The 26,942-nt window shown below is 45.7% G+C and overlaps 1 protein-coding gene and 1 long non-coding RNA gene across 8 annotated transcripts in view; one reads left to right on the forward strand and one right to left on the reverse strand.

Moving 5' to 3' along the window:
• HIPK2 (homeodomain interacting protein kinase 2) overlaps positions 1-26,942 on the forward strand; it is a 252,551-nt gene that overhangs the window by 97,579 nt on the left and 128,030 nt on the right. For 6 of the 7 annotated variants that reach the window (XM_072964349.1, XM_072964348.1, XM_072964350.1 and 3 more), the window contains exon 2: positions 25,463-26,543. In XM_072964349.1, the coding sequence (XP_072820450.1) occupies positions 25,463-26,543 (1,081 nt within the window). Of the gene's footprint in view, positions 1-9,777; positions 9,885-25,462; positions 26,544-26,942 lie in introns of those variants that run through there. The other variant, XM_072964352.1, reaches the window with a different exon arrangement.
• LOC140697307 (uncharacterized) lies at positions 11,144-26,034 on the reverse strand. The gene is made up of 3 exons (XR_012074211.1): positions 25,676-26,034; positions 17,439-17,559; positions 11,144-12,466 (listed from the first exon to the last, which is right to left on the reverse strand). It is a non-coding gene; the product is annotated as an uncharacterized lncRNA (long non-coding RNA).

Here is a 26,942-nt window from a genome sequence, read left to right on the forward strand (position 1 = left end):
GACGGAGGACTTTGGGGGTAATTGCACAGCTTTTTTTTTGCTGCTGCTGCCCCAGGGTTCCCTTCATCCTGTGCTGTGGGCATCTGGATGTTGGGGCTGAAGTCCGAATGGAGGTGTATCTGAGAACGTTGTCTTCTTTCCGCAGTGCTTCTGCCACGATGAGCAACATATTTTCCAAGAGTGATCTGGCAATTGTAAGTCATATATAAAAACGTCCCAAGGAAAATCATGGGTCTTTTTTAAAGAGAAGGGAGTTTTATGGGAAACGCTTGAAGGCACTGAGAGGACCTGGAAATTGTTCTCTGTTCTGAGAACTGTACTCCGCATTCCAAGACGTGTTCTCTGCTTGCTGCCCCTTTGCCTTTGCAGCCATCAGCCTCTCTTTCCATCCCTCCAACGTTTGTACATGTAACCGTCCCCTTTCTGTGATTCAAATCCAGATCATTCCTCAAGGTCCAGCAGGGTCTCCTGCCGCACCCAGGAGCCCCTTGGGTCTCTGTAATTAGGGCCCCTTCTCTCCACACACTAGGGGGCAAGGTACCTCCAGAGAAGTGGAGGCCTTGGCACTCTGCCTGGACCATCCCCCAGAGAGCCAGTGCCACCAATATGTGAAACTTCCAAGCCACAGATCTGCCCTAAAGACTTGGCCTTTCCTTAGAGAGAATTTGAAGGGTCATGAACAGACATTGATTCTTCCTCTTAAATCAGTCGGGACAGTTAAAAATCTTTTTAATGCCTAGGAAATTTGCTTTGGAGGACAAAGCCAGTTCAATTGCATTTGGATGATGGTTATTTATTTTCAAAGGGTAGGAGGTGCCTCTAGATACGCAAGTCCGTTATAGTGCAGCCATCTCTGCCTGCTTTTGCTTCTCTGAACTTTTGGAGCTGCCCCTGCCTGGCTGTCCTCTTCTTGATTTCACAGAAAAGCACATTCAACTCTCAGAAAGTGTGCCATCTATTTGAAGGATGAGATAAATCAGAAAGTTGTTCAGTATTAGAGCTAGAAGATTCCTTGGGGTTTATCCAATCCAATATTTTCCAGTCTCCCTTCCTGACCAAAAACCATTAAATGCTTTATGTGGAAAAAAAAACAAAGTTTTCCTTTGACAAGTAATTGTGGGCTATGGAGCATATTGTGTGGCCGTCCTGGAGATTTGTGGTGTGTGCTTGTATATTAAAGACTCTGAGAAGTCCTGCAATAAAGACAACAGCTTAATTTGATTTCACCCAGCCTTTCTTAAGCTCTTTTATCTCAAATTTTGTTCTTCTTTTTCCATAATAGATATTAACAGCTCCCAGGTCAGTAAGCATACTTTGCGAACCATTGCCTCATTTATAGACGAGGAAACCTGTGTTCAGAAATATTTGGGGTGTTTCCAAATTGTTCTCCATTGTTCTTTCTACAAATAACAACCATATCATGCTTGAAAGAGGGTGTGTGATTTTTAAACTGTTGTCATTTATGTTGTTAGTGACAAACACAGAAGCTTTAGGGTCGGACTGACATACACGTGAACCCTGGTTCTGTCATTTTTTTTTAGCTTATGACCTTGGCCAGTTGAGCTTGTTTGTCTCTGAGTCTCTTTCTTCTTCTGTAAAGTTGAGGATGACAGTAACGGCCTCCCGGGTTGTTGTAAGGATGAGCTGAGACAGCATATGCAAAGCTCGAGTCTGTGTTTGTATATTTGTTTCCTCAGACTTTTCTCCTTAGACCAGGTGCTGGGCCCGGTTACCTATGATTTTGAAAGTCTAAGCATATTACAGACAGCAAAAAATTAGCAGTGGTGGTCATAATACATGTTTGTTGAATGATGACTTAAAGAATGAAGGCACATGGGCTAGGAGTAGCTACCTATGGAAATTTGGAGCTATATTGAACTGCTAAATATTTGGTGAATATTCGGGGAACTGATGGAGAGCCAGGCTAGAAAGTGTAGGTGGTCTGGAGCCAGATGGAAGACTCTGTCCAAGGAGGGACCGCTCAGGATGCCAAGCCCCCTTCCTCCATCCCCACAACCCAAAAGTGCTGTTGAGGTTTCTTTGCAAATAGATACTCGTTTGCCTTTGGAGAACAATTTATTTTAAAATGCTTGGCAACAGAGTTTGTCCCGAGGTGGGAAGGTGGAGGGGAAAGGAGACGCGGCAGGAGAATAGGAGGATGCAAGGCGTAGTGGGGGACTGGGGCTCCCCGGGGCTGTGATGGAGCACAGGGTCCCCAGTGCAGAAGTCCTCCCACCTCACCAGTCCACCACTCCACCCTCAAAACGTGCTGTTGGAGCTTCGGAATTTGCACTTGCCTAGAATTTAGTCCAGTGCCGGAACGTGAAGCCCGGGCATTTGTTTACCGCCAGCTTGGAGGGGCCACCGGCCTGATACTGAATCACCAGTTGCATCGCTGGGGGGCCTGGCTGCTTTCCTGGGCTCCAGTCCGTGGGTACCGCTCTTAGCCTGACAGGCGACAGCCCCCTCACCTCCCAGGCCCCGCCTCCTCGTCGAATTGCTCTCGGAATTTCTCGTGGCCCTCCCCCTCTGCGGTTTTCTCCGCCAGTTTCTCGGCAGGAGCGCAGTCTGCGGGCGATGGTAGTAGCTCTCCCCAGGCTTGGAGCAGAAGCACAGACAGCTTCGCCGCGAGGGGACCGCGGGAGCGCGGGCCGGCCTGCATCCTGCCGCAGCTGCGCCGGGCACAGAGAGCCCCTTCATCTGGCACCGGCGCGCGGCGTGCCAGCCCTCGTCTGCCACGCCAGGTGCTGGCTCGCTCTCCGGGACGGTGCGGGAGAAGTAGGCTGCTGGCACGAGCGAGTCACAGCTTCTCTAATTTATTTACCTCGAATCAAACAAACCCTGACTCCTGCTTTGAATGCAGACTGTGGTATTTCGCAGGATGACAGAAGGGCAGCTGTGTCCCTAGAATTGCCTTCTGTGGGCTTTCACCAGGACCGCTGTCTGGCGTGGCTCTTGGGGACTTCGGAGGCCACTTTGGAAAACAGTGTGGCAGTTCTTCAAAAGGTTAAACCCAGAGTTACCCCACGACCCAGCAGTTCCACTCCTGGGGGAACATTCGTCCACACAGACACCAGATCTCATAGCAGCGTTGTTCATAAATACAGCCAGGAAGTAGAGACACTCCAAATGTCCATCAGCTGATGATGGGTCAACAGACGGGCTGTATCCATTCAATGAAATATTTGATGATAAAAAGGAATGAAATGTTGATATATACAACATGGATGAACTTTAAAAAATTATGTTGAGTGAAAGAAACCAGACAAAAAGGCCACATATTGTATGAAAGTATTTATATGGATTGTCCAGAATCAGTAAATCCATGGAGACAGAAAGTAGATGAGTGGTTGCCAGGGGCTGGTGGGGGGCGGAGGTGGGAATGGGGAGTGACTGCTAAGGAGTGTGGGATCTCTGTTGAGAGCAGGGAAGTGTTTGGGAATTAAATAGTGATGATGATTGCCCAGCTCTGAATATCCTCAAAACCCCTGAACTGTACCTTTTAAAAAGGATGACTCTTATAGAATGTGAATTATAGGTCAGTAAAGTAGTTGTTTAAAAAACTGCTCTGAACTTGCCATTGCAGTCAAATCCTTCATGGACACAGACGTATAGGCTAGGAATCAAGAGAAAGGAGGGGGAGGCCATGGTGGGAGAGAAGAAGCATCGATGATCCTGCCGCTGGAGAGAAGCACCAGGTGGTGGGTTTGGACGAGCAATGCTTTGGGGCACGTCAAGTGTGCTCTGGGATCTACGATGTCTGTTCAAAGTTTTGGAAGGCCCTAAACCTCCTAGTTCCCACTCTCTACCTGCAAATAAGTTCTAGTTGGAGCTGGGTAGATTTCAGTGATTAATGAATAAAATATTCACCCTCATTTATTGAAAAAAACACTTTATTTGGAAATAACATTAAACTTACTAAAAATTTGCAAAAATAAGAATAATGCAAAGAGTAGCCCTGTACCTTTACCCAGATTTACAGGTTATTGTTTTATGTCATTTGCTGTATTATTTACATTTCACTTGCCTGCTTCCTCTCCACTCTGTTGTCACACACACGTGTGCAGGGGTATATGTGTATACACACATGAATACTACTTTTTCTGAATGACTTGAGGGTAAGTTATAAATGTCGTGGCCCTTGACTTTCGCACCGTCCAGTACAGTAGCCACTAGCCACAGAGGGCTATTTAAATCAGAATTAACTGAAATGTAAAGGTCAGTTCCTAGGTCACACCAGCCACACGTTCTGGTGTTCAGTAGCTACCTGTAGTGGGTTAGTGGCTACTGTGTGGGACAGAAGAGGTTCCAGAGCGTTTCCAGCATCACACGAGCATTGGAGTGGACAGAGCTGCCTTCCCCCTCACGCTTCCCTGTGTGTGTCCTGAGGGAAGGGGACCGCCTGCCCAGCACAGTGCAGGTGTCACCTTGAGAGAACTGAGCCCTGACACCGAGCTTCGGTCTAACCCATGGCTTGAGCTCCAGTTTTGTCAGTTGACCCGGTGATGTTCTCATTCCTTTTGGAATGAGGTCTTCAGTCTTGTTTGTGGCCCAGATCTGCTTGGTTTGTGCTCAGGGGAGGCACATGGACTATATATAGACTGTTAAGTTTTGGGTTTGAGGTTCCTTTACTATGACCCTCCTTTCACAAACCTGAATCCCTTCTCTAACTCACATGCTGGGGCCAGCTTGGGTTTCCTTAGCTCAAAAGTGACTTGATGTCTTTGTCACTGGTTGAATAACTCAAGGTGCAGCTCCTCACCCCCTCCCCGTCCCCCCTTCTCTGCACTGACGTGTGGTTGTTGAGCAGGTGTGGCTCTGCCCTTAAAGCAGCAGGAAAGAGGTCCTGTGAGAGAAAGGAGACCAGCCTCCCCAGCAGCTGTGCTGTTCTGCTTTGTTCTGGTAACTTTCCCCCAGCTTTAGCCTGCCACCAAAGGCAGGCTCGCCTCGTTCCCGTTTGTTTTCTGCTTTATGGGTGAGTCGTGATCCCGTAGCTCTGAATGGCTTTGTGGGGCCCAGGACCCATGGGGCATGCGGAGCGGAGGCCGGCTGGGCATGGCCCTGGCTGCCCATCCCACATTTGCCAGCAGTAGCAACCCTGCCCGCTGTCAGCTCACTTCCTCCCGTCCAGGGGAAAGTGGACCTCGGTGATTTTCAGCCGTACTTTGGATGAAACGCAGGGGAAATGAGTAAATTGCAGAGTGGTTTCTACTTTTGAGCTAACTGGGGTCAGAGCTTATCCTCTAGGGGACTTGCGGTGACTTAGTGGGATTTTACGGTCGGAGTAAGTATGGAAAACAGATTCGTGGGTTGCTGACTTCCCTTCCTTAGAGCATCGTCCCCATAATTCTTAGTATTTGGAGCAAGAGCTGAGAAACAAGAAACCAACAGGTTTATTCTTTTACCTTTCGTGCATTTCTCTTTGCCCCTTAGAATGTATTCCTGTACCTTTTCCCACCTTTTATTTTGATTCAACGTTTCTCAGAAGAGAAAAACATTTAGCAAGGTAAGAGTAACTGAAGAACTCGGTGGGACTCTTACATGAGCTATGTAGTTTGAGCCAGGAAAGAAAAGAGAAATGGATTCCTGCAGAGAGAGTGGAAATGGAGCTGATCACTTCATTTTCTGCTCAACTTAAAAAGAATGCAAAGGGCTTGGCCGGCAGGGTCAGGACCACAAGGCGAGCAGCTGAGAGCCGTGCGGTGCAGCAGGAGCAGTGAAGCTCCGGCCCTTCCCCGCCCTTGGAGGGCGATGTAGAAAGGACTTTGAGCACCGGTCCCCTCGCCTGTTCAGAGGAATGAATTGAGTGTACTTGATGCTGGTGGAAGAACCAGACCACTTCCGCTGCATCCAGCCATCAGGAGGAAGATGTAAACCTAGACGTCTTCCCTTCGTATCTCCTGTGCAACAAGAGGTACCGTAATTGGCTAAAGTGTCTTGGTTGATCCACATGCTTCTGTCAGGGTTTCTGTGTGTTTTCACTCGCGGCTGCAGGTCGCTGTCCCCCTGCACCCGAGCCAGGTTTTCTGTTATCTGCGTGTCTTCCAGCTTCAGCTGAGGGCATCGGCACAAGACACTAACTCACAGGCCCAGCCTGAGCGCTGATTTAATTGCACACCACCTCTGGCCTTGGCACACCACCTCTGGCACGTGCAGGCTGGGGTGGGGGTCTTTGCCAGCCTGTGGCCTCTGCATTCTGCTGTCTGGGCCCCTCGGGGAGGCAGTACAGCCAGCTGGTCCCCAGTGTGTCCCAGCTCTTCCTGACAACAGTCGCTGTGCCCCTTGAGCCCCCTTGTTCCCAGGGCCCACCGCCCAGCCGGCCTGGCCTTGCTCACCCTCTGCCATGCCAAGAAAGGGACCAGCCTCCTCCTGGATCTGTCGCTGTGACCTCCCCATTAGTTGTCAAGGTCTTCTTTTTTTTTTTTTTTTTTTTTACATTTTTATTGATTCATAATCATTTTACAGTGTTGTGTCAAATTCCAGTGTTCAGTACAATTTTTTAGTCATACATGGACATATACACACTCATTGTCACATTTTTTTCTCTGTGATTTATCATAACATTTTGTGTATATTTCCCTGTGCTATACAGTGTAATCTTGTTTATCTGTTCTACAGTTTTGAAATCCCAGTCTATCCCTTCCCACCCTCTACCCCGCCCCCCCCCCCCCGGTAACCACAAGTCTGTATTCTCTGTCCATGAGTCCATTTCTGTCCTGTATTTATGCTTTGTTTTTGTTTGTTTGTTTGTTTTTGTTTTTTAGATTCCACATATGAGCGATCTCATATGGTATTTTTCTTTCTCTTTCTGGCTTACTTCACTTAGAATGACATTCTCTAGGAGCATCCATGTTGCTGCAAATGGCATTATGTTGTCGGTTTTTATGGCTGAGTAGTATTCCATTGTATAAATATACCACATCTTCTTTATCCAGTCACCTGTTGATGGACATTTAGGTTGTTTCCATGTTTTGGCTATTGTAAATAGTGCTGCTATGAACATTGGGGTGCAGGTGTCATCCTGAAGTAGATTTCCTTCTGGGTACAAGCCCAGGAGTGGGATTCCTGGGTCATATGGTAAGTCTATTCCTAGTCTTTTGAGGAATCGCCACACTGTTTTCCATAGTGGCTGCACCAAACTGCATTCCCACCAGCAGTGTAGGAGGGTTCCCCTTTCTCCACAGCCTCTCCAGCATTTGTCATTTTTGGATTTTTGAATGACAGCCATTCTGACTGGTGTGAGGTGATACCTCATTGTAGTTTTGATTTGCATTTCTCTGATAATTAGTGATATTGAACATTTTTTCATGTGTTTTTTGATCATTTGTATGTCTTCCTTGGCGAATTGCTTGTTTAGGTCTTCTGCCCATTTTTGGATTGGGTTGTTTATTTTTTTCTTATTGAGTCGTATGAGCTGCTTATATATTTTGGAGATCAAGCCTTTGTCAGTTTCACTTGCAAAAATTTTCTCCCATTCCGTAGGTTTTCTTCTTGTTTTATCTCTGGTTTCCTTTGCTCTGCAGAAGCTTGTAAGTTTCATTAGGTCCCATTTGTTTATTCTTGCTTTTATTTCTTCTAGGAGAAAATTTTTGAAATGTATGTCAGATAATGTTTTGCCTATGTTTTCCTCTAGGAGGTTTATTGTATCTTGTCTTATGTTTAAGTCTTTAATCCATTTTGAGTTGATTTTTGTATATGGTGTAAGGGTGTGTTCTAGCTTCATTGTTTTACATGCTGCTGTCCAGTTTTCCCAACACCATTTGCTGAAGAGACTGTCTTTATTCCATTGTATATTCTTGCCTCCTTTGTCGAAGATGAGTTGACCAAAAGTTTGTGGGTTCATTTCTGTGCTCTCTATTCTGTTCCATTGGTCTATATGTCTGTTTTGGTACCAATACCATGCTGTCTTGATGACTGTAGCTCTATAGTATTGTCTGAAGTCTGGGAGAGTTATTCCTCCAGCCTCTTTCTTTCTCTTCAGTAATGCTTTAGCAATTCTAGGTCTTTGATGGTTCCATATGAATTTTATTATGATTTGTTCTAGTTCTGTGAAATATGTCCTGGGTAATTGGATAGGGATTGCATTATGTCAAGGTCTTTAATTGCTCCTGTGGCCTTGCTTTAGTTCCCACTGGTGCCACATTTCTTCCAGGATCTTACCTCCTAGACGCACCTCCGGGTGAGCAGGTAGCCTCCAGGCTTCTGCACGAGTCCGTTTTCCATCCAGAAGCCCTCCTGATTCCCACCCCACCCCCGCCCCAAACACCTCTGCATTTCCTCACCACCTCCAGGATGCAGGCGCAGCCAGGAGCTGGAGACCCTCCGCATCTGACTGCAGTGTCTCCCCACAGGAGCCCTCACTGCAGTCAGACCTTTTCTTCTTCCCTGTGTTCCCTTTAGTTGGCTTCTGTCCTGTTCTATCTTAACTTAACTCATTTTTATATTGTACCTACAAACTACCCCAGGTCCTGTGGGAAGCAGATGGCTTATCAAACTTAAATAAAACCAGGTCTCCTCTCACCCCTTAACCCTAAGTGTGTCCCCTGGCCTCTGCGCCTCACCTGCCGCCTTCTTCCTCCGGGAGTGCACTCCTGTGCTCCGTCCTCCCTCTCACCCCAGCAGCATTCAGGAGGTAACGGTTGCACCTGCCCTATGCAGTCAGCTGTCTTTTCTCATATCACCCGCCTCGTCCTTTTGGTCTCTTGAAAAGCAGTAGTACTGTTTTTATTTTATTTTATTATCTTTTTTATTTGTACTGTTTTTCATGATGCCCGCAGCCTCCCTACCTGGGGCGGTGCTTGGACCTAGCAGGCACTCAGCCGATGCTTCTGGATGCCCACCATGGCCTCTAGAAACCTTGGCTGGGGAGATTTGGAAATCTGACTTCATAAATTCATCAGGGATTATGAGGTTCAGAAGGACTGATTCCCACTAACCAGTCGTACAGAAGACTGATTAATCTGAATCTTTTGAAGAGAGGGAGAATCCTAGGCATGTATGTACAAGGACAGAATCCCAGTTAGAGATGAGCGATTGCTCACTGAGCACAGAATTTGAGCAAAAGGCATTATGTGTTTCTAAGGTATCTATAAATTATGAAAACATTCTCTGTCCTAGGCATATTTCTTGGGTTTCTAAAGAACCTGTATCAGGCATCTAGATTCAGATGCCTCCTTTCCCCTCTTAGCAATGAAAAATCTCTGACTCTCATTTATAGATGTCACTGGGGTGAGTATCACTTACCATTGTGACATCAGCCCTCTTTATTTTGATGTGTGCAGCATGTTACAGTTCTCAAGTTTATAGATACTCTGGTTAATTACATTTTAGGTTCATCATTTTTGAGCCACAAATAAGATGGCATCTTAAACCCTGGTCTGTAAGTTTTGAGGATTTCTTCTTTTAGGATCTGCAGATCCCTATTTATAAAATAGTACAATGCAACACCCCTATAAGGGGAATGACAGATGCTGTGTCTCAATTCTAGGCATCTCAATCCAAAATCCCATATAAGTAAGGAGTCCAGAATAGTGTTTGTTCAGCCACTAATGAATCAGTGGTGCCCTGGGTGTGTGAGCAATGCTATTTTTAAACCCATTGCTGACTTCAGTGATAAAGAGGGTACAGACTGTGCCTTGCCAGGCTTGTGAGCTTACCATGAGTAATATCCATGGTTATTATGATGTCAGAACTTGAATATTCTTTACCAAGAACATAACCATTGCATCACGCAACTGTGGGCAGGATGTGAAATGTCCATTTTTCCCAAGGAGCGCAGCAGCACGGGGCACACGCTGGTCCTCCCACGAGGGCGGGCAAGCCTCAGTTCTGCAGTGCCAAACTCCTGTTTGGGTTTGGAGAGCAGCTTCCCATTTTAGTCACCAGTAAGTCATTTGCCTCGAAGCTTCCAAATCAAATGAGAGGTGTTTGTGACGGGTGATCCTGTACCTTTCACTCGTCCAGGAAAGTTATTGGGTGGGGATTAGTGTGTGCACACCTGAAGTCACTAAGAGCCGTGAGGATCAGCACTGTGCCATCATTCGACACTTTGCTCTTGGGAAGCATTTCTACAAAGCACAGAAATGATGCTAAAATATGGAAGATAGGAACTGAACTATTTAGAATTTTTTAAGTTGTCTCTAAAACTGTGTGCTTTGGTTTTGATGGGTGAAGATGCTGAGCATCACAGTGTAATTACATTCAACCTCATTAATTCAGACTCATTAGGGATGGCAGCGTTGAGGAACATGACAGTGCTGGTTAGGATGAGCTAAGTTGTACTGTAGCAGCAAACACCTGCCCACATCTCAAGGACTTAAAATAACAAAAGTCTGTTCCACCATCCTGCTGCCTGTCCACTTTGTGTCAGCTGGGGTCTCTGCTCCTTGTCATCCTCTTTCATGCCTACTCCCATCCCTAGATCATCGGATCATCACTGGTTACCTTGGCAAAGGAGAGAGGGATCAAACAGGCAGATGGCACCCTGGCTGTAAAAAGCTTCTGCCCAGAAATGACACTCCTCACTCACTTTTTGTTGGCCAGGTTTCATCATATGGCCAAGACTAATTCTGAGTTACGTGGCTTTGGCTACCCGAGTTGTAACAGGAGTTTTCAAAGTGAAGGGCTCAGGACAGTTTGTTGGGGTATGGAAGAAAACATAAGAATATGCAGATTTTGTCTCATCCTTTAAAATTTTCTATTTTGTGTTTTTAATAAACGTAGTAGTAAAGAAGAACATATATAATTTATTTTTTTAAAAAAAGATCAAATGTATTAGGAGTGTTAAGTTTTTTCCTGATGAAGTGCTCACTCAGAAACGCTTAGGTCATAGTTTATACAATAGGTACAAATGTACAGCGAGTATGTTGTCCGTAGAAACTGGGCCCCATTTGTGACTGGGAGTAGTGCTTTTGATTAAAATGTTACACGGAAAAGAAATGCATACTTTTTAAGGTAAAGTAGGTGAAATGCAGAGTCTGTATCTGACTCTTAAGTTTCCACGGTACCCTCTTCAGAATGGTTGGGAGCAGCTTTCTTCCTGACCAAACCTGCCCTTTCCTTGAGGAACAGCGTCTGAGATAAGTAACAGGTAAGCTCTTGTTCCATTTCATTGTCTTTCTGATTCTCTGGTCCAGTCATTCAGCAGTAGCATCCGGAGGCCCTCGTCCGGCAGGAGTGATGCTCAGCGAACTCGTGGTACCGCGAGAACTCGTTTCATCACGAGCCGCCGGCCTGTTGGCCTCGCCGCGTGTGGGTGGGCCGGGGGGCCTCCCTCTGCTCCCTGTCCCCGGACACTCGTGTAGAGCTTACTCTGGGCCAGGCACCGCTCTAAGCGCATGAGAGACACTAGCCCACCTACTTCACAGCCGGGCCGTGTGCGATCCTGTCCCCAGTCCATAGGTGAAGGACTTGAGGTGCAGAGAGGCTGCACCACGTGCTGGGACCTTGCGGCCAGCGAGGGGCGGAGCCCGCATCCAACACAGTTGCTGGAAACTCAGAAACAAGCTGAAACGAGCTCTTGGAACACAAACCACTGTTAAGAGGGAGCCTGCCTATGTCACCAGCTGCCATCATATGTGCCCCAGAGCAGGACACATGAGACCTCCCTGCCATCTTCGCTGTGCTCCAGGGGCAGGGAGCAAGACCCGGTATAATTGCAGTGGGCACCTCCCCTCAGGCCGTGTGCCGGTGGCCAGCGCTGTGAGCTTGCCGGGTCACAGCAACACCAGGACTGGTTTGATGACAGTGACTCACAGCATAAAAATGTCCTTGCAGCAGACCAAAGAACCCACTTTCATTTACACAGCTTAGAACGGGCTACTGGCTGCCCTGCCAAGGGAGCCCTGTGCCAGCTGACTTTTACATCCACAATATCTACGCACAAATACCTACTTAAATATTGTAAATAACACCGCGGAGCATTTTTGTGCTTTACAGTTTACAAGACACATCACAGTGTTACTTTATCATTCTGAGTGTGCTCGCAGTACAGTTTTGCTTGCATTCTGTTTTCTCACTTTCCCCCTGTCTTTCTTTCTCCTTTCCCTTATCCGTGGCCTTACTCCCTCCCAGCGTCCCTGCTTGCTTCCCCCCTTCCTCTGGCTTTTCTCCCTTTGTGTCTTCCCACTCCTCTTTCTTTCCTTTACACCGTCGAGTTGAGGTGGCACTTCCTCTCCGTTCCCCAAAGCGATCGCTGATTGACTTTTGTCAGATGTCAGTTAAAGGCAACTGAGAGTAATGAAAAATTCTCCAAGAAGCCAAGGGGCTGTAGTGTAGAGTTACCGTCATAAATAGCAGTCACCATTTAAATCAAGTAAGAAGGATGTATTACTGTGCTTTTAAGGGGAGGAAGGGAGAAATTTTTGTCTCTGGAGAGAAGCCAGGGGAAGGAGTTCCATGCATCTGGCTTCATGGGCATCGCTGGGTCTGTATGACATCTTCACAAAAAGTTTTCTTGGCAGGTAGCCTATGAGAGAAATGTTAGAAGAAATACATAAACATGAGGACAAGAGGCAGCGACAGGTGTTGCACTGAGAGTGGGATGCAGATGGTGGCCCTTTGTCCCGGTTTCTCTGGACAACAGCAAGAAGCTAAGTTTAGAAAGGGCAGGTCTGAGGAAGTACTGTCCCGGGTCTCCTTAACCATTGCTCTGGCTAGTGAGAACAGACTGAACTTTTCTATGCCTTCTGGAGAAATTGGGTTGTTTTGAAGTCACGTGTGGATCACAAAGAGCAAATATATTTGCATGAGAGAGGAGGTGTTCAGCATCCCCCTGGGACTTGGACCAGAGATGGGGGAGTAAAGCTGAGGATGCTCCTACTGTCTTCCAACCAAGAGGTGGCAGAGCCAGGCTGAAAGGGCAGTTTGCCATTTGGCCGCGTGACTCTGCAGTGGTTATAAATACTTGATCATAGCTGGAGTACAGGCATGTTTTTTCCATGAAATCCATCCTGAATTATATTGCAGAGTGAATTAGTTTCCTAGGACTGCTGTCACAAAGTGCTACAAACCAGGTGACTTAGAACGACAGAGACTTATTCTCTCACAGTTCTGGAGCCTTCGGGTCTGAAACCAAAGTGTCAGCAGGGCCATGCCCCTGCTGAGACTCCAAGTAAATGCCTTCTGGCCTCCTCCTGGCTCTGGTGGCCCCCAGCAGTCCTCAGCATCACTTGGCTTGCCGCTGCACCACTCCACGCTCTGCCCCGTCCTTACGTGGAGTTCTCTGTGTGTCTGTGTCTTCTCTCCTTTTCTTGTAATGACACCAGTCATATTGGATTAGAATTCACCTTAACAGCCTCATCTTGACTTGATTACACCTGCAAAGATCTTATTTCCAAATAAGGTCACATTCGGGGGAGGGGGGATAGCTCAGTAGTAGAGTGCATGCCTAGCATGTATGAGGTCCTGGGTTCAATCCCCAGTACCTCCATTAAAAAGAAAGAAAGAAAACCAAATAAGGTCACATTCACAGGTACTGGGGGTTAGTACTCCAGCATATCCTTGGAGGGGACACATAGTAACAGAATTTGCCCAGAGTAATACAGTAACCTAGAGTATTCAAATTTTCATAATTTGTTGGTATAAAAGAGTTGGCAGTGGTCTAGTAATATTCACCAAAATGGAAAAGAGTAAAGTAGGATTTTAGTTCTGATTCTGAGGATGCCAAACATTTCTGAAGGAGAAGCTGAGTTCAAAAGACACATTAGTTGTGGGCTGGGCATGGGATGGGTGAGGTTTAAGTAAAACACATAATTTGGTAAGAGGCGTTTAAGGATAACCACTTCTTTTTTTGCCTAAAAGAGAGAAAAAAAAGCCCATCTGATTTTTTAGTCTTGATTTGGACTTTATAAGCCATTTCTGAAGGACAGACAGATTCCATCTGAGGGTTATCCTAGCATCGCTAGACGCGTGCCTCAGCCCTCAGTAGCTGCTCCTGCTCACTGCTTCCTTGAGGTGCTGGGTCGTGATTTGGAAACCACGTTGAATGGAGGGGTAGGGAGTGCGGGAAGATTCGGGGACAAGGCTTTTGTAAGGCTTTGTTGTGACTCAAACACTTGAAAATTAATACCATTGGAACTTTAACCACCTCACTTAGAACATTTCAGGGACGGGGTGAGCAGCCTTCTAGATCTTTGCAAAAATACGTATTTAAATGACATTCTGGATTGCTTGAAACCAGAAGTATAGCCGATTTTGTTTTTATGGTTTGTGGCTGTTTGTCCCTTTCATCCCACCAAGTGTTTAAAAGGTTATCTCCTTGAGATCCTGAGTTGGAAAGGATAAGCAAAGTTGAAAAATGTAAGCCTGTACCAGTTTGGGACTAAAAGGTCTACGTGGGGAGAGGAAGAGAAGTAGAGTGTGTCTGGGAAAAGCCCGACCCGAGGCGCATTGTTAACGCCCAGGTGGCCCTGAAGAAGAAAAGGTCCTAATTCTCAGCCAGCGCCTGCCCGGCCCACAACTGACTTGTCTCTGGAGTGTCCGCACGTTCTCCTTCCGAAATGTTTGGCGCACGCAGAATCAGAACGAGAAACGTAGTGCACTTTCTCGTTTTGTTGTTACTAATATGTCACTTCTAATTCTCTCTTATACCCAAAGGACGACAGTTACTCCTCGATGCATGTCACAGACACGTTCCTGCATGACCTCCTCCAGAAGCACCGCATCTGTAACATAGACTTATGCAGAATTTTATTGAAAATAATCACTTTGCTTGTGCTTGTTTCCGTATATAATATTTAACTAATTGAAATCCCTGCCTGGGTCCTTTGAGGCAAAATATAGGGAAACCACAACATGAAACGTCTTATCTCCAAGGAGGGGAAGACAGAGAGTGCGTTGAGAAAGTCATGACTCTGTATCCTGCAAAAGTTACACTTTGGTAAAATGCTTTTGGTTTCCTGAAGCTTACCTTTAAGGGTTGACTTGTCCCCGCACCCCTGCCCGCCCCCACTCCACCTGCAAAAACTCATATATTTAATTCCTAACCCTAGGACCTCAGACTGTGACCTTATTTGAGGTCACGTCTTTACAGAAGCGGTCACGTTACAGATTGTTAGGGTGGACCCTGATCCAAAATGATTGGTGTCCTTATAAAAGGGGGAAATGTGGACAGAGAGACCTGCACAGAGGGAAGACAGCCACCCACCACCCTCAGGGAGGCCTAGAACCGATCCTCTCCGCACAGGCCTCACAAGGAACCAACCCTGCCTCCACCTTGATTTTGGACTTCCAGCCTCCAGAACTGCAAGACAATACATTTCTGTTGTTTGAGTCCCCCAGTCTGTGTACGGCCACCCTAGCAGACAAATTCACCTATGTTGAGAAGTTGTTTTCGCTTTTTTTTTTTTAAATAATTTAGGTTCTTAATTAATGCAATGAGTGTTTAAAAAAAGAGTTTTTGAGCTGTCTTTTTTTTTTTTACACGCTTGCTTTCCTTTCATTGATTCTACCAGTTTCCCAGAGAGACTGAAAAACACATGTCTTATCAGCATCACCTTTTTCTTCCCCAGAGCTATTTTGGATTGGTAATCTGCAGATTGCTTGGAACACTTGGTAACATAGACTCTAGATAACCAATTTCTAGGCTCCGTGTACTTACCCACTGCAGCAAAAGCCTGGTTCATCCATAGCGGCTTATGGCTTAGTCCAAGGCATTGTGGCAGAGTCCCAGGAAGTGAATTTGAGAGAGGCTTAAAACTGTTACAGATTTTTATTTATTTTCATGGAGGTGCTGGGAATTGAACCTAGGGCCTTCTGCATGCCAGGCACACACTATACCACTGAGCCTTACCCTCTCCCTGAAGCTGTTACAGGAGAAGTTTGCAATTTTCAGAATGAGAAAGTGACTCTGAACAAGGGGAGGGACTGATTTGGATGGATAATGAGCCAGTAGGTAGACAGATGTGTGGGGAATTTGTAAATGGTAGTGAAAGGATGTTTTCTCCGTTGATAAAATAAAGCTTATGGTAGAATTTGCCAATTCAAGGAAGATGATGTAAAAGATTTTGAAAGTCCTTAAGAGAATCGTATGTCTTGGGAAAGTAGGGGGCATAATAACATGGTGCGTTCGGTTCTCTTCCCAAAGGAGCACCCCTTCTTTCCCTCCTCCTGACCCTGTGGGACAAGAAGGCTGGTGCCTTTTGCCAGCCAGGCCAGCAGCACTTGCGTTATTTTCATTTTCCCAGATCAGTCCCTTAATTGCTCCCCCCCCATCATTTTATCCTTGACTTCTCCCTGTGACCCATACTGTCTTCCCCATCCTGTTTGACAATGTCTGTGCCCCCAGGGATTACCTGACTTGCCATCTGCTCTGCTTTCTACATCAGTTCTCCTGGGGAACAACCTTACCCACGTGACTCCGTGTTCATCTGGGTGTGGATGCCAGCCTGCAGGTCGGCATCTCCTGCCACGACCTCTCACCCGTTCTCCTGGCCAGCTTTTTCTCTTGGTCGATGTAGAACGTTTCCTCTGTGTTGTTCCTAATGCCTACAGTGAAATCCAAGACAGAGCTCTTCCAACTGGACTCAGCCCTTGTCGTTGGCAACATCGTCCCTTTCTCAGTCTCTTTGGGATGCCACTCTTCAATTTTATAGTCTTTTTCCCTTCCTATGTTTTTGTCACTCTGTCCTACTGATCTCTGTTTGACAATATTTTGGGCTCCACCCCTTTACCTTTGGCCTCATGCGTGGACTGGTTCAGGGTCACCTTGCCCTCTTCCCCCTCCAATTCATCCTGTGCAAGCTTAGCCCATACGATTGCTCTCCATTCTCTTTTCAAAATAATTTGTCTTAATTCGGGGTCAACTCAGCAAATGGGAACTAAATGCTGAATGTCAGTGACCAGCGGCTCCTGACACTGTTAAGTTTGGTAAATGAAGCACTTCCTTGCTTCAGTTTCAGTATGAATAGTTGAACACTGACTATTTCAACTTGGATCCTCTGTCAGTGCTTGTAACTCAACTTGTTGCAAACCCATTCCATTCCCCCCTCTCCAAGATAAACAGCACTTTAAAACTACCTCCCGTCTTTGGTATCACCAGCGTCCATGGAACCCCACTCCTTTCAGGCCCCAGATGTACTAGATTCCTCTCTCTCTCCTTTGTCCTCAAGTCCCATCTGTCAGTGTGTCTTGCCTTTTCTTCTCTGCAAAGCCTGATGTTTCTGCTACTTCCTTCTGTTTTCTCAGGCAGTTCCTTAGTCCAGATCCTCATTAACCTCATCCCTGGACTGCCGTGGCAGCCCAGATCACCACAGTCAAGACCAGAGCTCTGTCCACTCTGCCACTGAGCATCAGATAAGTGGAGTTTACCTCTTTCAGGAGGTAAATTTGTTTCATTTGAACAGTTCCTAGTGGTTATATTTCTCAAATGTCGTCATAACCAGAGGACAGAGAAGTGTGAGCTGGCCTGGGATCACTGACGAGGGTGTCCTCTGTCTTACCGGGTGGTGCGCGGTTGGTGTGCCCCATACTTTAGATCTGTCTCCTCTCACATGCCAGCTTTCATTTGTCCTCAGCTGTGATGGTCCCCGTCTCCTTATTTGGTGCTGTAAGTTCAAGAACCTAAAGCATGAAGAAGAATGGTTAACAGCATGAATTTGGGAGTCAGGCAGACCTCAGTTCAAACCCCAGTGCTGCTGGTGGAAGCAAAGTGAACTTGGACAACTGCGTCATCTCCCTCCACTCCAGTTACCCATCTGTAAAACAGAGGAGGGCACCTGCCCTTACAGCTGGGGGGTATGAGCACTTGGAGTCTGACACGGAGAACAAACCAGTAGAGACAGTCCCTCTGCAACTTGTTAATCATGTGTTAGGTGACAGTCAGTAAAGTGAGTGGCTCACACCAGCTTTTTCAGTATTTAAAAATTACTTATAGAAGACTGAAGCTATCAGAAGGTGACAATTCTAGATAAGTAGGCTGTTGGTTCGCACAGTGTAGACTGACAGTTATGCAGGGGGTAGCACCTGTTCATGTATGACTACTATTAAATGCTCCTAAGTTGTCTCCAAGCAGAGGCTCAGCTTCCTGAGGGTAGAGACCGTAGTACCAGCTGCACCCACCCCCAACACCCCGATTTGCTTACACTCAGTTAGAAAGAGCTGGAACACTGTCCTTCTGCCCTTCAAAAGGTACAACATCTTTCTAATTGCAGCTCTGTAAACCCTTGTCTAACCACAGCCCATAGTGACTCCTGCGTCTGAATGCCAATCGCATTTACTTTGGTGAGTTGCTTATGTCGTGCTGAACTTGGCAACTGCATGAGATTTTCAGCTCCTTTAGCGCAGTGCTGACATCTTAGACGTCTTTGTGAGTCTTTTTGTCCCCAACTGCAGTTCTTTAATATAGAGGACTCCCTAATGGACTCAGTAGCAGTTTGTCATTATTGATAAAGAATTCTGTAGAGCTTGTGGTTGATCCTGAACTGTGCTTTGGTATGGTATATACTATGTTTTTAACATTACACACCTAGTGGATCAACAGACTTTGATGGAAATATAGGTCCCACAGACAGTATACACTATTTTAGAAATATATCCTTTAGGAATGGGCTAACTTGAAATTATCTTTGCACTACTTGATAATATAATCTTGATAAGCAGGATGAGTGTCATTGAAATTTTATGAACATTGTTTCATATGTCAATGAAGAAATTTTTTCTATTATTTTCAACTCCCTAAGACATCAAATTGTGGTATTATACAGGGTAATCAAGAATTATACAGATTAACACTTTTCTAGGTGTTTAAAAATGTCCATTTAGATGCATATTTCCAACATTCATGTATTTTTGACATTTTTGACATATCCTATGATTTTATTGTATCATATGTTCATAATGTGATCTGTAAGAGATACGTACCTAGCATTCAGCTAGGTATAGGAATTAATCCTTCCTTTGGGTTCTGGATTACCCCCCCCCCCAAAAATCTGTAGCTTCTAAGAAAACTTACTGTTTGGTAGAAGTGTGTGTCAAAAGGACCTTAGGAAGTGGGGAAGTTGGCACTTTTTAAACTAAGGTGTTCGTGATTCTGTTCTCTTTAATAATGTGACTAGATTCTGAGTGGTAATCTATTTCACATCTGCAACACCAAAATTAAACGTTATATGCTGATAGAAAGTGCCCCTGTTTAACTTATAATTTCTTCTCTTGAGCTTTGATAGAATTCAGTGAAATTGAATTCAGTTTAGTTTTTTTAAATCATGATTGAACCCTCACTCATCCCTGTAGTTTCACCAGAGTCTGATCTTCCAGTAGATAATTTTGGGGTGGTGAAATGGAAAGGAAATGTACTCAGATGTGAAGCAACTTTTCAGTTCATCTAATTGTGAAATATAAAATCATGAAGAAACTAAGCAAATAAGTGGAAAAAAAAGAAATAAATGAGCCAGTCCTTTAACAAATGACCTTTTAAAAATTCTCATGAGTTAAGAGTTCTGGAAGATCATGAAGATCTTTAACTATTCTTTTTTTTTTAAGTGGAAAAAATTATTCTTAACCCTAGAAAAATTAATTTCTCATTAAACTATTAAGATAAAGAGGCGCATAGAATTATCCAGGTTCAAACTTTTGGGGTCAGGATTTGGTTTTTCCACTTATAGGAATCTAAACCCATCCCTTGACATCCTAGTTTTCAAACTAAGACCCTTCTAAGAACGAAAGTGAGGGTGCTCTTGTTAATTGAATTGGCATCACAAGGGTAATTCTGGATTGTCCCAGACAAATTCAGACGTGTGTTTGCCCTGTGCATCAAATGTCCAGCCTAGAGCCTGGTATGTACTAGGTGCTCAAGGTTTTAAAGTCTGGAGAATCCTGCGAATCCTGATAATAGGGTTTGAAGTCAAGTGTGATAGCCTTTTACGGATGTAAATGGCATCTATAATAAAGAGTAGAAGGCAAATGTTTTAAAACTAGTATTCTGAAATGTAGACTCACGTGCATGTTTTTTTTTAATGCAAAATGAACATTTGAATAAAGTGGCCAGAGGAGGGCCTAGCACATTTATTGCCTTTAGCATGCAGGCTGTCAGAAATGCACTCCAAGTAGCCGGGAACCTGGATTTGTTTGTGGCATGAAAGGGGCAATGTTTTGTCTTTACAATAATAAGAAATGACTTCTTAGAATTATGGACTTTACTTCTGCTAATTATGAGATGTACCTTAATGCCCACTTTATAGGAGCTGTTTTTCACTTGCCATATACAAAGACTTATATTATATACAGTTGTGTGATATTAGTTGACTTAAATTTTAATAAATTTGTTTTTAAATGCTTTTTACTGGTCACTTTTATAACATCCATATAACGTTAAAAAGCATGTAAGGCCCTGAGGTGTATCTAATATTCAGTGTTTATGACTTTGACCTGCTCATGAGACAGAGTGGCGTGATAATGGGGATGTGCCTTTTAGAAACTGCAGTTCTAAACTGTGACTTGCTGTGCTTTCATATAAATGACAATGTGGCCGTCATGTTGCTGTTCTCTTGGGAGGCCACCCAGGCTCTCGTGGACCGGTCTGGGTCTGGTGGCCCCTCTAGGGAGCAGGTGTGATTATTGCAGTGGTTTCCAGGGCCCCTCACTCCTCATGGGCTCAAAACCCACCCTCACACCCATATAGTCATAGCCTCCCAGTCTTCCAAGGAAGGCGAAAACTTCACTTTCTCTCCTAAGAGCCAAATAGGAAGAGCAGAGATGACTTTAAAAGCAATTCCTGTGTTGTAGGATCAAACCAGAAATGTTCACTGCGCCCTTGCCTTTTCTGAAAAGAACACTGACAGATAAGGAGGGCAGCAGGCCCTGGCGAGTACAAAGGTCAGCACAGAAAGAAATGAGAGGAAACAGCTCTTCCCAGAGTGGAAAACTTAAAGGCCCTCCCCTTCCTCGCCCCCAGCCTTGGGGACCTGAATAAATAGAATGCAAAAGTGTGGGCTGGACTCATTGCGAGCTCCACTCATCAGGAGGATTTGTTCCAGAAAAATACTCTCAAGGAGAAATGTTTGAAAATAAGTGTGGTCATTCCTGCAGGATTATGGCTAAGCTACGCAGCTACCAGCAGCAGTTTATCCCCTTATAAGATAATTTAGAGATTTAAAAATAAATAATAGTAGTAGTAGTAATTATTATTTTTATTTAAGACTTTCTTTTGCTACATCTTCTTTGAGCAGTTTGCTTGACAGAGCAAAATGGCCTGTGCTGCAGAATAAAGGTAATAAGACTGTGTTGGCAAACTTCCAGTTCTAAAATAAAGAAGTTCTGGGGTGTAATGCACAGCACGGTGACTGCAGTTAACAGTGCTGTACTGTATACTCGGAAGTTGCTAAGAGAGTAAATCTTAAATGTTCTCACCACACAGAAAAGAAAAGGTAATTATTAAGGTGATGGAGGTAGTAACTGACCTCATTATGGTCATCATTTTGCAATATATATGCATATCAGATCATCATGTTGTACACCTTAAATTTAGACGATGTTATATGAGGGAGGGGAAGTGAGGCTGTATTGGGAGTTGTGTCTGCCTCTTAGAAAAGTGGCTGCTGACCTTATAAAGGAGCAGCAGTGACCACACCAGGCCAGGCCAGGGTCTGGGCAGCCGGATTCTAGCCATGCAAATCTCCTCTCTGATCCTGGGAATCTGTCACCAGAGGTAGCCAGCGACAATTTCCACAATTTTATGACCCTTGGCTGTCATCCCAATAGCAAATAAGTCATAAACCATCCTTTTCCCCTCTGTAAAATTCCACTTCTACACCCTGGCCTTTCCACTGAGATTTTTTGAAACAGTCAAAATAGAAGAGACCTGCATCTCCTTCATGTAACAGCACCATATTTCTCCTGCCACCTCTGACCCCTGGCCGCCGCCCCCCACCCTCCGCCCGGTCCTGCCACGAAGTACTTGAGGGTGGTGGAGTAAGGGGCAAGCTGGATCCCCCCAAATAAGGGAAATGCTCATTTTGCTTTGCCTGCTCAGTGGATAAGTTACTAAAAGCCAAGAGATTGCATAAAATATCTAGACAGTATGGTTATTTAATACTGATAAATATGGAAAAGCCTTTCTCTATGTTATTACAGAATTAAGGAGAGATTGACCTCAGCAGAAAGTACAGTAGGAAGAAACAGGTGACGTGTGAATTCTAAATAATCAAGCCAAAATTGTCCTGTTAGGCAGAAGACTACCTACAGAAGTCAGTCCTATTGCACAGGTAGATACTGGAATTCAGGAACCAGACAAGAAAGGAAGCTTCTGTCAGATCTAGGGATCACGGTCAAAGGGAGTTCAGGGCAGGCATTGGGTGTTAGACAGGCTGAGGTTGCCCCTGGGAAGTCAGAGCACAGCCAGGATGAATTAGGACAAATGTGACTGCTGACCCCAGGACAGGAGCTGCCTGGATTCTGCCTTGGTTTGGGTACAAAAATATTGGCAAGTTTTTCTTTATGCTCCAGAGTAAGGCCAGGTTCCATAGCTTGTGACTAGTAATTGCTCTGTAGCTGGAGAACTAAGGTCTCTCGGAGTCCTGGCCAGTTAAAAGGCTTTATTCCATCAGCTGAGTGCCTACCATGGATAATAAACTCAGCCTAATGTTAGAGGGGAAAAAAGAAGTATGAAGTATAAACTGTTGCTTGTGCCCTCAGAATATAGCCTGGTTATGGAAACATGACTTAAATGCGTAGAAAGTTATATAGCACAAAAGATAAGTAATTCAATTCAAGATGAGACTTTGTAAGACGGAGATGCGGCTTGTGGCCAGATGGGCAGTATGAACGGTAAGCGCCTTAGGAATGGAGAGCTGGGGCACCGTCGGGGGCTGGCGCCTGGGAAGAGGAAGTGTCGAATTCTTGCCTTTGGATAAGTTGAGAGAAATGGTGAAGGCGTGCCAAACGGGGGAACGGTGTAAGAGCATGGAGGTGAGAAATATAGAGACATTCTAGAAACAGTGAATAGAACAGCTTAATTAAAACTGAGGATTCAGGAAGGTTAATAGTTGGAAGTGAAGCCAACAAAGCAGTTGAAATCAAAATGTGAAGGCGTTAAGATTACTCAGATTTATCTTCTAGACACTAAGGAATCATTGGAAGTTTTTGGACAGAGGAGTGACATGCTTAAAAATGCTCTAGGAAGATAGTCTGGTGGCTAAAGATGGACAAACTGGAGGAGGAACAAGTGCGCAGGTCGACCAGATGTCTCTGTTTGTTTTAGTCTATTAGAGAGTGATAAATGCTTTAATTATGGAAGTGGCAGCAAGAACAGAAACAAAGAGATGGATTCAAAGGACATTTTGAAGGAAGAAATTTTGAAGGAAGGAACTCCACATCATCTTGTGCATAGAGGCAAAAAAGAATCACCAAAGGTAAATCCACAGTTTTGGATCCAGGTGACTAGAATAGAGTATTTTATGAATAGACGTGGGGACATTATCATGGAGTGTGAGATGGCTAGATTTTTAGGGAAGGATAAGGAGTTAGTCTCTGGAAGATGATCTTTGATGTTGTAGCAGGAGGCAGCAATCATTACTGGAAGGTGCGAGGGAGAACTTGGCCTGTGATGAACACGTGGGGGTTGTCTGCATAGATATGACAACGTGACAGCTTAAATCCAGAGAGAACAGAGTCCAAATGTTGGAAATGCCAACATTTTAAAGGAGGAAGAGGAACCAGCCAAGCACACAGTGTGTAATCAGACAGGATGGGGAGGTTACAGATTCACACAGCACAGATAAGAGCATCAAGGGGGAAGTCGTGGTCAGCAGATCAGAGGTTGCCAAGAAGTCAAAGAGAATAGGGGCTGGACAAGGGCCATTGGGTTAGGCAATTAGGAAGTCATTTACCTTTAAGAGCACAGTGTGGGTGTGTGTGTCAGGGAGATGGATTAAAGAGCGAGCCTTGAAGAAAAGGGAGCATAAACCATTGATTACAGGTGAGAAGAAGGAAAGGATTGAAAGGGAGGATACACTGTTACTCTTGCCTTCCACGTTGGGAGTCTCCTTGTGCACCTGTGTATATGTGAAGGCAGAAGAGATTGTCACTGATTCTTTAGGCAACACTTTGTTAAGTACCTACCAAGGACTTGGATCCAGTTAACAGTGAGAACTTGAAAGCCGTTAGAGAGTGGACAGTGGAGGGCATGTAGAATTCAAGAGAGAGTGGGAGAGGGTGAATTGTGAAAACAGGGGGAGCTTTTAATGTCAGAATGGAGAGAGACCTCTTCCTCAGAGACTGGAAAGATGGAAGGGAGCACGGACGGCGGGTGTAAATTCAGGAGTGTTTTGAAATGAAGAGAATAAAGCTGGACAGCAAGGCTGCTGGCCTTGGGCTTCTGGACAAAGTGGAAGGTGGGTTGTTGCTGAGGGAGAGGGTGGACTAGGGTGACTGATGGGTGAGAAGGTGAAAAGGAAAATGGTAAAGAACCACCCTGGGTCGTGCTAGGGGGTCAGAGAGACAGACCGCAGGACGGCTACACACCGAGGTGCTTGGTAGAAACCCCACTTTCCTTGTGCTTTTATAGATGTTTCTCAGCTGCAGCTTAGAAGATGGGCAGTGTTTGTTTCTGTTTTTCCCTTTAAGGCCTTATCCTTCCTCGTCGCCTTATTACTTTTCCCTCATACGTTGTGAGTTTTTGTTTGTTTCCAGTATCACCATAATTATACATTGTCCAGCTATTCCGGAGTTATGGTCTTATTGATGTCTGAGGTTATCTAAATTGTGGATGAGATTTTGACATGAAATAACAGTACTTTCTAGATAAATTGACTGATAGACGAACGTAGAAGGAAAAGTGAGTGACTAGAACCCATGAGTTGTGCTACCCACTCCCCCCTCAAAAAAGCTGATAAAATGTTTCAGACTATCTGAATCCAAACATCAGGACATCAGACCGACTGCTAGTCGATTCAACCCTGCAGAATTATTTAAGGTGACTAAGATGCCAGGGGGTAATTATGGTTCATCTGAAAGCTAGCAGATCCCGAGTGGCTCCGTGATTGGACCTACATGGGAGGATGTTTCCTCGAATGAGTAAACCTGACAGCTTTAGGGTCTGTGACAAGGAGTAGCTGACCATGTGGGACAGCTAGGTATGTAACAGTTAGCTGGGCCACCTAATACAGGATTGCAACCCAGTGAGAATTGAGGAAGAATTTGTGTCTATCGCAAACAATATTTTTTTAAAAAGTAGGTAATGAACCAGGTCCTGGGATTCAAATTCTGTCTCTGAGTCTGCACTGTATCCCCGCTTCAAGTCTCCTACCCTCCTTATGGTGGCAGGTGCACCACTGGAACTCCTGGGGCCCCCAAACCGAGTGCCCAGACCGTGCTTCTGGGTGGAATAGATTCACTTTTCTGGCCTCGTTCTGCAGTGGGAGGAAAACACTCTCTAGGGCCCACACTGCCGGTCACAACTCAAGTGACTTTGCTGAGTTTGCTCGTGCAACGGCGACTAAAATGTTCATTCTCCCCACCCTTGTTCTCGCAGGTATGGCCTCACATGTGCAAGTTTTCTCCCCTCACACCCTTCAATCAAGTGCCTTCTGTAGCGTGAAGAAACTGAAAGTAGAGCCGAGTTCCAACTGGGACATGACTGGGTACGGCTCCCACAGCAAAGTGTACGGCCAGAGCAAGAACGTGCCGCCTCCTCAGCCAGCCACAACCGTCAGCACCTCCCTGCCGATCCCAAACCCCAGCCTACCTTACGAGCAGACCATCATCTTCCCAGGAAGCACCGGGCACATAGTCGTCACATCAGCAAGTAGCACTTCTGTCACCGGGCAGGTCCTCGGCGGACCGCACAACCTAATGCGTCGAAGCACTGTGAGCCTCCTTGACACCTACCAGAAATGCGGACTCAAGCGGAAGAGTGAGGAGATCGAGAACACGAGCAGCGTGCAGATCATCGAGGAGCACCCACCCATGATTCAGAACAATGCGAGTGGGGCCACTGTCGCCACTGCCACCACATCGACTGCCACCTCCAAAAACAGCGGCTCCAACAGCGAGGGTGACTACCAGCTGGTCCAGCATGAGGTGCTGTGCTCCATGACCAACACGTACGAAGTGCTCGAGTTCTTGGGCCGAGGGACATTCGGGCAAGTGGTGAAGTGCTGGAAACGGGGCACCAATGAAATCGTGGCCATCAAGATCCTGAAGAACCACCCGTCCTACGCCCGGCAAGGTCAGATCGAGGTGAGCATCCTAGCCCGCCTGAGCACGGAGAGCGCTGACGACTACAACTTCGTCCGCGCCTACGAGTGCTTCCAGCACAAGAACCACACGTGCTTGGTCTTTGAGATGTTAGAGCAGAACCTCTATGACTTTCTGAAGCAGAACAAGTTTAGCCCCTTGCCCCTCAAATACATTCGCCCAGTCCTCCAGCAGGTTGCCACAGCCCTGATGAAACTAAAAAGCCTAGGACTTATCCATGCTGACCTCAAGCCAGAAAACATCATGCTGGTAGATCCATCCAGACAGCCGTACAGAGTGAAGGTCATTGACTTTGGTTCAGCCAGTCACGTGTCCAAGGCTGTGTGTTCCACCTACTTGCAGTCGAGATATTACAGGTAAGGCCGTCTGCACCGGGACAGGAGATGCGGAGTGCCCAGCGGCATTCACAGAGCGTGTGCGGTGTTGGTCGCTGCCGGCGAGATCAGATTGCTGCTCTCAAGTGATCATAATTGAGTTGGGAAATTAGGACTTGTGCACATTGAAATGATGAGTAGAAACCCTGTAGGAATGAAGCCAAGTAAGATTCTTGGTATAGATGTTCAGAGTTGGGAGGGATTCCTTGTGGCTGGGCAAAGAGCAAAGGCATGGCAGGGCTGTCTACACATCCCACGGGTGTGGATGTGGGAGAGAGAGGGACATGCATTATGAAGCCACTTGTACAAGAATGCACAGGGCTCACAGAGAATCTGGAGCAGGGAGGGTGGAAGATCTGATTGAAAGGAGAGGTTGGGACC

This window comes from Vicugna pacos, chromosome 7, assembly GCF_048564905.1.
Source record: "Vicugna pacos chromosome 7, VicPac4, whole genome shotgun sequence".
NCBI classification, from domain to species: Eukaryota; Metazoa; Chordata; class Mammalia; order Artiodactyla; family Camelidae; genus Vicugna; species Vicugna pacos.